At 41.8% G+C, this 12679-nt stretch overlaps 2 protein-coding genes across 2 annotated transcripts in view; one reads left to right on the top strand and one right to left on the bottom strand.

The window, feature by feature from the left end:
• Positions 1-9861, top strand: part of Gpr39 (G protein-coupled receptor 39) — a 196403-nt gene extending 186542 nt beyond the window's left edge. Inside the window, exon 3 of the mRNA XM_078017223.1 lies at positions 8425-9861. Within this exon, the coding sequence (XP_077873349.1) occupies positions 8425-8939 (515 nt within the window). The 3' untranslated portion in view covers positions 8940-9861. The remainder of the gene's footprint in view (positions 1-8424) is intronic.
• Lypd1 (LY6/PLAUR domain containing 1) overlaps positions 877-12679 on the bottom strand; it is a 38864-nt gene continuing 27061 nt past the window's right edge. Inside the window, exon 5 of the mRNA XM_078017224.1 lies at positions 877-9597. Coding sequence (XP_077873350.1) covers positions 9362-9597 — 236 coding nt within the window. The 3' untranslated portion in view covers positions 877-9361. The remainder of the gene's footprint in view (positions 9598-12679) is intronic.

The raw sequence follows: 12679 nt of genomic DNA, 5'->3' as shown, positions 1-12679 counted from the left end.
CTTATTGCTAATTCCATAGCAGTAGCATGAAGTGGTAGCTGCTATCTTGCTTTATCTTTTGGATAATATAAGTAAACAATACCTCCTGTACCCCACCTTTAAGAGACTGGTTCCCTCTCCTGGGCTGCAGAAGAGGCCTCCAGGAAGGAAGCTCTGACTCTGTGCTCTTGCCTGGTCATGCAGGGGACCTCACCCATCTAGAAAGGAAGGGTTCCTCTGCCTCAGTAATAGACATTTATCACTGATTCTCTTAGGCCCAATGAGAACCTCAGGAAAAAAGATGAGGAGGGAGTAGGATCTGCAGGAACAAACTTATCTTGACACTCTTGAAATGTAGAGGCTACTTCTGCAATATGGCTTGCTGTGGGAGCATGCAGAGGGCAAATATCACTAGGCTGAGAGACTCTATGTTTGGACTCCCAGGCTGTGCGAATTTGGTCACCTTATCACATATCTCTGGGATTTTTGCTGGCTCACCAGTATACACTAATCTCAGGTCTTTTCACTACCAGGTTTCTATGATTTTTATTCTCTAATATTCTCTAATACAAGAAATTAAATTCTATTAGAAAGTGCAGACTTTCAGCTGTTAATCAGTGTTAACCTGGTATGCCTAGTGCTGGGTGGTGGGAGAGGCCCCAGCTGGGACTTTCCCTATTGTGTGGTCCACAGCTCCCTGGAAGATTTGGGGTGCATCATGTCCCTGTTACCACTACCCACTGCCATACTATGTGCCACAGGTAAAAAGCCTGTGGCTTCACCTGCCATGCTGAGAAGTAGCTATGGGCCTATGTAGCTATACCACACTTGAGGGTTTTACTATCAGAGCATTTAGAGCAGGGTGTTTGCATAGAAAGTCACACCAGCCACAGACAGTTGAGGTCCACATAGAAAAATATTTATTTAATGGATTCCAGTTGTTCATTTTCCATGCATCATAAAGGAACACAGGCACTAAACCACAATGACGACCCTAAATGCTATTTACTTTGAGTGCAAGTGGCTGTCATACAGCTCCTAGACAGGAGGGCTTATTTTAGAAACATATATTTGTTACTGTAGTGATTTATAGTTTTCTTCTTGTACTGAAGCTTGTAGAGCATAATGAGGATGTAATGGTTATCAAATTGTGGGCCATTTGGAATCTGCTTCTGTGCCACATTTCAGAGGTCTCTGGCCTCCACATGGTGGATGGAGTCACACTGAGGAGAGAATTTGTTCCTGGGCTCCATCAAATTGCTGGGGCAAGGATGGGACATCAAACCATCTGTCTTTGTAGACAGAAGCAGCCATCTGTGGCATTTACATCATTTTAAATCTGTGGCCTGTGCCCTTCTTTGGAAACCAAACTCCAACAGCTCTTCTATCTTCTAAAGACAATTTCTCAATAAGAGGACAAGGAGGCAGATTTGTTGAGACAAGGGTCACTAAGCTTAGAAGTCACTGCAAGTTGTCCAAGAAAATCTTAGCAGAGTCAGAAGACATGGGACCTAGAAGGGGCTCTCAGTGGTGAGTGCACCTCAGTTCATGTCTAGCTACATCCCCTTTGAGCTGAATCTATAGCCTCTCTACTTTGGCAAAATTAGCTATGAGTGTGAAGCACTTCCTGGCATCCAGCTGCTGGCTATTCTGCAGCTGATTCAGTCATCTTCTCAAGCCCATCTGAGAAAAATAATGGAAAAGGAGAGGTATGAGCTGACAAGGTTGCATGTGGCTTGCTTTGTGGTTCTTGGAAAACATGGAGGAGTGGAAAGGGAGGAAAAGCAGACCAGAGAGAAAGGGAGGTGCCATTGCTTAACATACTGGAGAAACATGTAAAAAGAGAGACCCATGGAGGTGAAAGAGGAAAGGAATGGGGGGAAACAAGAAGATAGAAGGAAAGGGATACAGAGGGAGAAAGAAGATATGAAACAGGACCAAAAAGGAGAGCTGGCTTCTCAGAAAGGAGAGGACCTAGCAGGGTGGTCATTAGGAAGAGGAACCAGAGGGAGGCAATTCTTAATTATTGTCAGTTCAGACCACAGATACTTATTAAAATATGATTCCCCAAAGGCAAACAGGAGACAGTGATTGGGCCCATGCTCACTGACACAGGCTTCACCTCAATTTATGCTTCTCTTAGACTGTTTTCTCCAGCTGGAGCAAACACCATTATCGTCTGGAGAACTTGTTCACTCCTGATCACAGAACTCCACTCCCAAAGTCCCTAATTGTGTACCTCTGGGTCGGGGCCTGAAAATTTGCATTTCTAGTTATGTTCCCAAGTGGTGCTGATACTGCTGTTGCAGGGACCCCTCTTTGAAAAAGAACCACGGTCTTAGAGATGAGAATCTGTCTAGGTTGGTGCTCTATTTGGGTTTCTTGGGTCAGACAAGGTCAGTGAGTGAGAGCAAGGTCTCAACTGGTTTGCAGAAGCAGATTGGCAAACACTAATGTATAAATTGAGAAAGCATTAAAACCTTTTATTGAATATATTTCTCTTTTCCTGGCTCTTCATTCAACTAACCATATGCTTACTTTCCACTGGCAATTGCTATTTAAATGTCAGTTGACAGCAGATGTTCCTCACCCTACTATATGCCAGTTAATTTATTGTCCACAAACCCTGATGGAGTCTTCTCTAACCATGCTAGTTTCCCATCGTCTCCGCCCATGATTTTGCCGCAGCCACCTTGAGCAGGGCAGTTCTCAAGAGATAGGGTGCTATTACATCCCTCTGTCCCATGCTATGCTGTGTCTTTGCCCTTTCCAGATCTTACTTTCCTTCTGGGGGAAGGTCAGCAAATTGCTTAGCTAAGACTATTCTCATGGTCCTTAGCAAACCTGCTGCAGCTGCCCTGCTCTCCTCAGCTTCATACTATCTTTACCTAGGACAAGGTCTGTAATAGACCACAGCCAATTAAAAGATATTTTCTGAGTCAAGAAAGTCCAAAGGGAGGGTTTAATTCTTACTAATTATAACCAGAGTTAGAAAGAACTGGAACATATGGGTAGAAATAGGCAGGAAAAGGAAAGAGCAGCCATAATCATTACAGAAATCCCAAATCATTCTCTATGTACTCATTGTACCCTCAAAGCTCTTATATTTTAGTGAACTGTAACTCCAATACCAGGTAGAAGAGCAAATCTTTGGGATTTATTTAAATCATACAAGCTACCTGTATTGAAGGAGAGATCAAGTTTTCAGATCTTTTCTGCTTAGAACTAGCTAAATAACCTATTTTTAGTAGATACTTCTGTAAAATAAATGCATGGATGAAAGGATAGGTAGAAGATAGATGATAGGTAAAAATGGACTGATGAGTGGATGAATGATAGGTCAATTAATGGATATAAATGGATGGATGGATAGATAGGTGGAATCCTTGTAGCCAGGATACCAGGTCATGACCTAAAGTCACTTTTTGCTTTTTAAACACTCTCCAACTACCTCGGATTGGGGCTTTATCCTTTGAGAGGGGCTCATGTACTTCAGAATTTTTCCAAATGCCTATTTTGTGAGGACCTAGTTCTAATGCTGAATTAAGATATTGAGAAGAGATGTTGCATAGACCTGCCTCTCTGCATCCCATGCTGTGAATGGTCAGCACTTCAGCCTAAAATAAGGAATGGAGAGAACTATAGTAAAAAAAAATAGCCTCACTTGGCAACCTGGGCTAGTGTCCAGTGTTGGAATCAGTACTGCAGGGTAAAGGAATTCTGCTTCCCTGACCCATGGAGGTCTTGGGTAAATTCCTTGGCCTCAAATTTCCTCCTCTGTAAGTTCTCTTCCTACTCTTCCATTCTCTGAGTCTTTAAGAAAAAATCTGGGGAACACATAAATAGTTACCTTCTCTTTAATGTTTAGAGGGGAGAAAACAAAGCACAGCATCAGATATATCAGGGATGCTATGTCCCAGGCTGCAGAACCTCAGGCACTTCTGAAAATTAAACCAAGCAGGCTGACTCAAATGCTGTTGAAATGTCAAGCTACTGTGCAGGATGTTGTTGGATGTCTGCTTCCCTCTGTTTTTTAAACAACATCACTCTGCTGAGGATGAATCTGTGTCATCATCAAATGGCTCTTGTCATTTTAGTGTAGTGATCAAAGAGGAAAAATGAAAGTACTGTTTGCAGAAGAAAACAGATAAAATATGAAGGTATTTCATAACTCAGTATGCAAGGTTGTCTGGAACAGTAATGCAGATCTATCAATAATTTAGTTAAAACAGTTTACCTGCTTTACATGAGTGAGTTCAGATCACAGATCTTCATTCAAATTCACACTAATGTTATTTAACAGTGGGTTGCATATTACACTACACAGACCAAAGCATTATAGATTTTTTCCAAGTGTAATATACATATCCAAATGATTGCAATCAAACATAAATTTAGTCAAATCTTTAATACTCTCTATTAAGGCATGAATAAGACTTTAAAGCTTTGTCTTAGCTACAGAGTAACTGGGACTAGAGTTGAATCAATTGCAAATAGCCAGAATAGAAAGTTACCTTTGGGCATGGTATTTATTCTCAACAGTGTTTCATCTCAAATAATGAACATTTTTTTTTCTTCAGATGCAAAAGTGAGCAATTACCTGTCATTATTAAAATGACAAATTTTACAAGGGGACTAGTTTGGCTTCCTTTTCTGGAGAGCCTAACCTCTATTACATCATCCTTGGGTACATGTCTCACATTTGTCATTGACTGTACCTGAGTGCCCAATGCTCCATTTTCTTTAGAACAAAATTATCTTTCAAAACACAGAAAGAAAGGCACCAGTCATTTTTTCCCACCTCTAGTTGAGGTGGGGAAAGTATATTCTAACAGTTCTGCCAGGTAGCTGGCACGATTTCAGAATGGTTAGGCAAAGTTTAGTGTGAGAAATAAAAATTACATCTTTGTATTTTCAGAATTAGACTTTAAATAATTTGGAGCTCTCTTCTATGGACAGCTTTATATGAGAAGACTTGATAAACCAAAAATATATACATTATTGCAAATAAAGGCTACATAGGAGATTCCTTGGAGCTTCTGTGGTTAGACAAAACTTATATATATGGCCAGGAAAACTGCATTTAGTAGGGGAATGGGAAAAAGATGAAATAGGGAGGCTTGACACCTTGGGGAGGGGCTAGGAAGGATTATTTTCATTTTTACTGTCTGTACAGGAGTCACTAGCCATATGCGTCTGGACCCCATTAAGATGTATGATGAAAATAAAAGTCACACTGAGTTTTGTAGGCGTAGTATGAAAAAAATGAATGTAAAAACACCTCATCAATAATTTTTATATTGATTACATGTTGAAATTACATGTAAAATTCAATTAAGTGTGCATTTAATTAGGGGACACTATTAAAATTGATTTCAGCTATCTCTACTTTTTGAATGTGATTACCTGAAATTTTTAAATCAAATATATGGCTTACATTATATATTTTCAATGGGCAGGGCAGCTCTATGTTCATTTTACATGGTAGAATCTAGTTAAGGTTTACTTTTTGGCTTTACTTCTGTAGTTTTCAAGCTGACAACATTGTGTTTTGAGAGAAAAATAGATATCGTGGATTTTGGAACCAGGCAAGCCCATGTCCTGGCTGTAACATTTGGGCAGCTGACCTCCTCTGAGCCTAAACTTTCTCATTTGTTAAATGAATTGCTGTTTTGACCTCCCTGGTCAGAATTCACCAGGTTGATGTCAGGAGAAACACATAACAAATAAGTAGAGTGTTCAGTACAGAAACTGGCATGGAGAAAACTCAGTAACTATTCAGCATTATTCCTGGTTGCATCTCAAGACCTGTCAGATGCATAATTTTAAAATTCTGGTTCATTTCTAATTCAGATCCTTGTGTCGCTTGATCTTCAGGTTTGTACTTGCTGTCACGTCTACCTATTTCTATCCCCAGAAACATGAATTCTCCTTTCTTTTTCTTATCATTGAGAATCTCTGATCTGATTCCCTATTTTCTGCTACTTATTCAGACTGAGCTCTTTCCCCACTTACTAACTCATTTCAATTTCAGGGCAAGAATTTTATCCCAGCTAAAACTGCAAAGCAAGATACAGCACTTGATCTGCCCCTGTTCCTTTTCTCCTGCCTGGATGCTAGGTCTTGCCTTTTACTCAACTCTGCTTCTTTTGATGGGGTGATTTGTCAAGGACAGTTGAGACCAGACAAGTGCATATGGGAAGCTAACAGAATAAGGGTTGTGTGAGCAAAAGATCAAGAAAAGGAGAAACAAACAGGGAAGAAGAGAAGCATTTTTTTAACTTCTTCCCCCTTGCCCAACTCCCCACTCCCTGCCTTCTTTCTCCTGGTTCTTGCCTGTTGATTTTAAAAGCTGTGCAATGTTCAGTCCCTGGTAAGGACAAGGTGCTTCTCACCTCCTTCCTAGATTCTGCCACCAGAAGAACAACCTCCCACAGTGTAGCATCTCACATATCTAAAACCATGCACTCAATTTCCATATTCTCAGAAATAACATGTAGTTGTTTTGTGAAATACAGTGACAGGGAAGAGAAAAAAAAACTGTAAAACTTTGTGAAGATACATAGCTTCCCCAGATACGGGAAGCTTCCTAGCTCCCTCACAATGAGATGGGAAGAACTACTCACTCAGAACTGCATGAGATGAACACAAGGAGCAGAAACTCAAGAACTAATGTGTGATAGCACAGGTGGCTAGAAGCATCCATGCTCCTCAAGGTCATGAAAAAAGCTCCCTGTTTCTTATGCAAGTGTTTTTTTTTAAATCAGAAAAATGTTGACTTTTTTGTTCTCACCTAGCACCTGTAACTAGGTGATTCAGAATATACTCTTGACTTAAGTTGGTACTTTTTTTTTTTGCCTTTTCATCTGATCAATATGTTTATTTGCCTATTTTTATTTTTAGATGTACTGATTGTTCTCAGGGTAGCAAATTCAAAGAGAAGAAATAAGCAAATTGGTTTATATTTCAAAGACTAGGCTGAGGTCTAACAGGAAGAACACTTGGAAATTAACAAGAGAGCTGAGTTTTCTAGGCCCTTGTTGCTGATAGACAGGCTTTGTAGAGGACTTGTCTTTAGGGTAGATATTTCTGCGCAAGGGATGGTCAAGCAAGTGTGTGCAGTATGGTCAGGCAGGGCATGGGCACATGGCTATTTTCCTGGAACATTTATTAATAATATTTGCCATCAATCATAGGCAAGAAGTAATCACTGCTGACCATCACTCCCCTAGAAAAATCAGAAGATTTGAAAATGTGAATGGATTTTTCTTATGATTATGACTCCAATTTAGAAGAGGGAGGAAGCATTCCTGAAAAACGTAAATACTACTTTAAGATATCAGCTCTCTACATGGGAACTTATGTTCTGTGCTCTTACTTTCTCTAGAAAAGAGAGCAAATGCCCTGCCGACTCCCTGATCTTCCTTTTGTTTTGTTTTGTCACTGTAGATCAACTCTCATGATAACGGCAATTTTAGTTGTTTGTGTTGTATCTAGCATCTCTGTATCTGTCAGAATCATAGATAGCAATGATTATATAAATCCTCTGCAGGCATGTGGACATGCAAATAGATGTTCATGCAGCCAACATTTGATTCACGCAGGGGCCACTGAATGGTGTCCCTTTGCTAGGGCCCCATGAATTCTGGGCTGCTGACACTGAGCTACAAAGTCAGTGAGCACGTTCCTGGTTGAACTTAAAAAAAGTTGAATGTATATTTATTTTTTGTTTTGTTTTTGGAGAATGTTTCCCACATGAAGGCGGAAGAGGTGATTTATCTAAGTGTTTGAAAAGAAGCAGAGGTGCTGTTGCAGATGTGAGCATCATAATTATAGGTGTGCATAGCTAGCACATATTTGTCCAAAAAAACATTCTCAGTGACTGACTATCCCCGATTTTGCTTCCTTGGGAATTGAATGCAAAATTGGTTTTGCTAAATATGCTTCTTCATTAGAGAAAAAATTCCTTCCACTTGACTAAAAAACATCACTGGGTCTTCTTTGTGGAGACCTTCTTTAAAATACAAATATCATTTCATCTAATATGGCTATACAGTATGCAGACATCTGTTGCTTTAAAACAAAAAGACAAAATCAGATTTATGGACAACATGAAATGTTTCCTGGATACACAAGCAACAATGAAAACATTCTTAAAATTAACAGGCATCAACAGGTATAAATACACTGTCTAAAGCATTTAATGGTCTTTAACACAGCCAACTCCCCCGAGCTTGAAACAGCGTTAAATTCTCTTTTGCTAGTGGCAAAAGAAGCTGTCAAGCACAACATTGAAAAATTGGTACCATTTCCTGGCCAGTAAGCACAGAACCAAGGGGCTAAATATTTTATGTTTGTTTTTATTTATTTATTTATATTTATTTATTTTTGTTCTCATGCTGTTTTTTCCCCCTCTTCCTCTCTCTTTCTCCCTCTCCTCCTCAGGGCTGATCGTTGTGACATTAGCAGTATGCTGGATGCCAAACCAGATTCGAAGGATCATGGCTGCAGCCAAGCCCAAGGATAACTGGACCAGGTCCTACTTCCAGGCATACATGATCCTCCTACCCTTCTCCGACACCTTCTTCTACCTCAGTTCGGTGGTCAATCCGCTCCTGTACAACGTGTCCTCGCAGCAGTTCCGCAGGGTGTTTGGGCAGGTGCTGCGCTGCCACCTGACCCTGGAGCATGCCAACCAGGAGAAGCGCCTGCGCGCCCACGGACGCTCTACCACCGACAGCGCCCGCTCGGCCCGCAGCCCGCTCATCTTCTTGGCTTCCCAGCGCAATTCTTCTGCAAGGAGAACTAACAAGGTTTTCTTAAGCACTTTTCAAAGTGAGGCCAAGCCCGAGTCTGAGTCTGATCCCCAGCAACTGAGTCAGGAGTCACCACAGCCCAACTCAGAGACGAAACCAGCCAATTCTGCTGTCGAGAATGGTTTTCAGGAGCATGAAGTGTGAAATGTCAAACAAGGAAACCTTGAGTGGGAACTGGCCCTTCCCCCACGAAAGCAAGTCACAAAATTAACTGTGCCCCATCCGGGACAGAATGGAAGCTAGCGGCCCTGGGAAGGCAGATGCCCACCTTCGCGGCTTCCAAAGGCTGATTCTGCCAGCCTTGCCTGGCTGGTTAACATGAACCCGGGTGCTGCACTTCTGCTCCACTCCCTCCCTTGAGTACACATTGAAAATTCAGTCCGACTGAATTTATTCAGAGCTTACAAAGTGTTTTACAGGGAGCTCTTTCATTATTTGCAAATGAACGAAAAGAGAACAGACACCCCTCTCTACCCAGAATAAAAGGACAACTCAGAAGAGGTGGGGGAGGTGGAAGAGCGAGGGCCAGAAGAACAATGCAGGTAGCGATGGCATCTCTGTCAGCTTCAGCAGTGTGCCAAGAAGACGGCTAATTTGAGGAGCAGGATGGTGGTGGGGAGCCCTGGCCTGAGGGCTGAAGCAGAACTGCCTCTTTTCTTGGGCCTTGGCCCGTTGCAAAGAGGGGTGTTGCAGCAGCTGATGCACACTGAGTTCAGCTTCCCCGGGGAGCAGAAGGACTGGTACCCGGCGGAGGCAATGAGACAGGCAGCTGACGATGCGCACGACTTGCGGTACATGATCCCTGCAACACAGACCCAAAGGAGCTGGGTTAAGGTGTTGGCCAAAGGACAGTTATCCCTTTGAGCTTAAATTCAAATGGAGGCTCCTCCTTACTCCTCCCACAGCCCAGAGTCTTGGTGGGGCCAAGGGTTATTTCACTGAACTCCCCAAATACACAAGACCTATGCTGAAAGAGGCAATCATTATTTCACTACTTTTGACAAAATTGTTCCAAAAGGTATTTTAGATGCCAACACCAGTGAATAAAGAGCTGTTAAAAATCAAAGTCTGTTTTCTTAAAGCTAGTGTTCATACTTTGTACTCAACACAAAGATTTTTATTTACTTTTTTGGTTCAAAATATCTCATGCCAGGAGGACCACACACAGCTGTTACTACTTTATCGGTGACCAAAGAGAGATGGCTCTCAACTGTGTGCTTCTTATATCCTAGAATTCTTTGACCAAAACCCCAAATCCCCAAAAAGGAATACAAATTCAGTCCCTACTGCACAGGCCTGATTTTTCCCAGAAGTGATGGTCCATGGGATTTGATGGAGAGGTGGCCTGGCTGACAGTGTGCCCAGGACAACTTCATCCTTAGGGAGGAAGAAGCTCTGCTCTTAGGACAAATGGTCATTTGCCAAGTTGGCATCAAAAAGCTGGCATTCAATAATGCATGCCATCCGGGTATAAAAAAAGAGCTTCCTGAGAAGATGGGAGGGCTTGACTGAAGGAACATATGTGCTCTGTCCAGTTGCACTGCAGTCATCAAATTAGGGTGTCCTAGATAATCATTTGATTTCTGAAAGCCAAAAGTCCACTCATATTAAATAATAAGTTTATCTAAGGGCTTTCCTGGATTCCAGACACTATTCAGATGGTTTCAATATCCTAGTTCATTCTCTACCGTGCTATAGTTTGAATCTGGAGCATGAGTCAGAGGCCCTCATGACTTGTTTCCTAACAAGGCACTACAAGGAAGTAGTGGAAATTTTTAAGAAAACGGGCCATGTAAGAAAGAGGTCTTGGGTCACCCAGGGCATGCCCTCAAGGGGGATTGTGAACTTCAGCCTGTTCCTCCCTCTTCTTTCCTTCCTGGCTATGAGATGGAGCTCCTACACATGCCCCCCTACCATGATTTGTGGCTTTGTCATCCATCGGCCCATAACTCTTGCCTGCAACCTCCACAACTGTTATCCCAAAAAAACCTTTCCTTTGCCTAAGCTGATGATCTCAGTTCATCATCTTTGTTGCTACATAATGGAAAGCTGACTAACATATACCAAGAGTAGCCCTCTAATAGAGGTTTCCATGACCCACCTCACTGTACAGATCAGGGGCCTGAGGGCCAGTAGCCAAGGATATAGCAACTTGCCTGAGGTCACACAAGTAGAAAGTGGAACAGCTGGGATTTAAACCTGGAATTCAGGCTCTGTTGCCAGCACAGTAGACAGCCAAATAGCCATGAAAATGGTGGAGTTTGCAGGGGCGGGGGTGGCGGGGGCGAGGCATGACTTTATTAGGAAGACAGTTTGGGGTATGTGTGGTTATTTTATATGAATTACCTTTTTTGACAGATAATGTTTAATTCTGATGCTGGACTTGGAAGTGAATGGTCTCAGCCTGTTGGCCGCTCAGCACATCCCACCAGTAGCAGGGTCTCTTTTCCTACTAACTCCCCGCAGGTATATTTTGGGCATGGGCTCCCTCCTCCATGAGAATTGCCACTTTGGGTGTGTAGAAATAGTAAAGAATCAAACTGCCTAAAACTTAAAAGTGGGAGGTAAAGAAATGCTTTAGAATTGCCTTAAAAACATGCAATTTTATGTCATTTTTTTTTCTATAACTACATGTTTGTAAGGACTGATTTTCTAACACTTTTAGAAAATCCTGGAAGGTAACTGCTCTAGCACTATGAAGCCCATGTACAGAGGACGTGTGTATGTGTACGAGTGGGAGGCATTGTTTAATTTCTAAGGAATATGCTTCAAGTATTCTCTACATTTTCTATTCATGTCCCCTCCTTTTTTAGGAAATTTAAGTTTTACTTACTATCTTTTTATTCTAAAATTCTAAAAGCACTGCCATTTGCCAGTTCAGCTACAGTGAACTTCTACCATTTAAGTGAATTTTAAAGAATTTAAAATATATTTTTTGACTGAATATATTTTTCACTGTAGCAAAGTTCAAATAGGCTAAGGTTAAAAAAAAAAAAGTAGCTCCTGATCACCATTGCTGAACCTAGGGCCTCCACAGTCACCTTTGAGGCATACTGCCATTGTGTTTAGTGTCCCACTTTTTAATGTCTACTTCTGCATATTTACATACGGTATCTATGGAGAAACAGAGTGTGCTTGCGCTCATGTGTCCATGGTGTTACACCCAATGTGCCATTCTTCAATTTGCATTTTTACTTAGTGACATTGCTGGAGGTTTATTTTTGAGCAGAACTTTGTAGGGTTATGGGTCAGTGACAGGATAGGTTAAAGAGAACATGAGGTTATGAAGAGAAGAACCCGCAAAGCCAAAATCTGTACATCTGATGAGACCCTCGTGTCTTTAACCAGAAACAATTTATCTTCACAAGAGATGTTACGAGGAGGGTAGATCTGTGGCCAGAAGCAAGCTCTTAAGTTGGTGACTCATGAACTGATGCTAATACCACAAAAAGGCTTTCTGAAGGAGGAGGGTGAGCACTCCATGAAAAGAGAGGCATTTCCTGGGTTCTAAGATGAAGAAAGAGAGAGAAAGGGTTCGCTGGCAGACAGTGTATTGTCTGTGAGCCAGGGCCATGAGTCTGAAAGCAAAGTGGAAGTCCTAGTCTGGAGACTATAGCTAGAGATGCTCTGGGTGAGACTGGAGGTGGCTAAAGAGGTTTCTAATTACGGCATTTGCTGGTAAATGGATGGAACTGGAGACTATCATGCTAAGGGAAATAAGCCAGCCTCACAAAGCCAAAGGTCAAATGTTTTCTCGGTTATGTGGAAACTCATCTAAAGTAAGGAAATAAGGGGGAGAGAGACAGGGAAAAGAGGAAGGAATTCCATCAAAAAAAGAAAGAAGATCTGTGGGCTAGATGAAGGGAACTGGCAGGGTTGGGGGA

The sequence above is a fragment of the Ictidomys tridecemlineatus genome, chromosome 7 (assembly GCF_052094955.1).
Source record: "Ictidomys tridecemlineatus isolate mIctTri1 chromosome 7, mIctTri1.hap1, whole genome shotgun sequence".
NCBI lineage: Eukaryota > Metazoa > Chordata > Mammalia > Rodentia > Sciuridae > Ictidomys > Ictidomys tridecemlineatus.
Note: the sequence above shows the minus strand (reverse complement) of the source record. Positions and strands in the feature narration are given on the sequence as shown.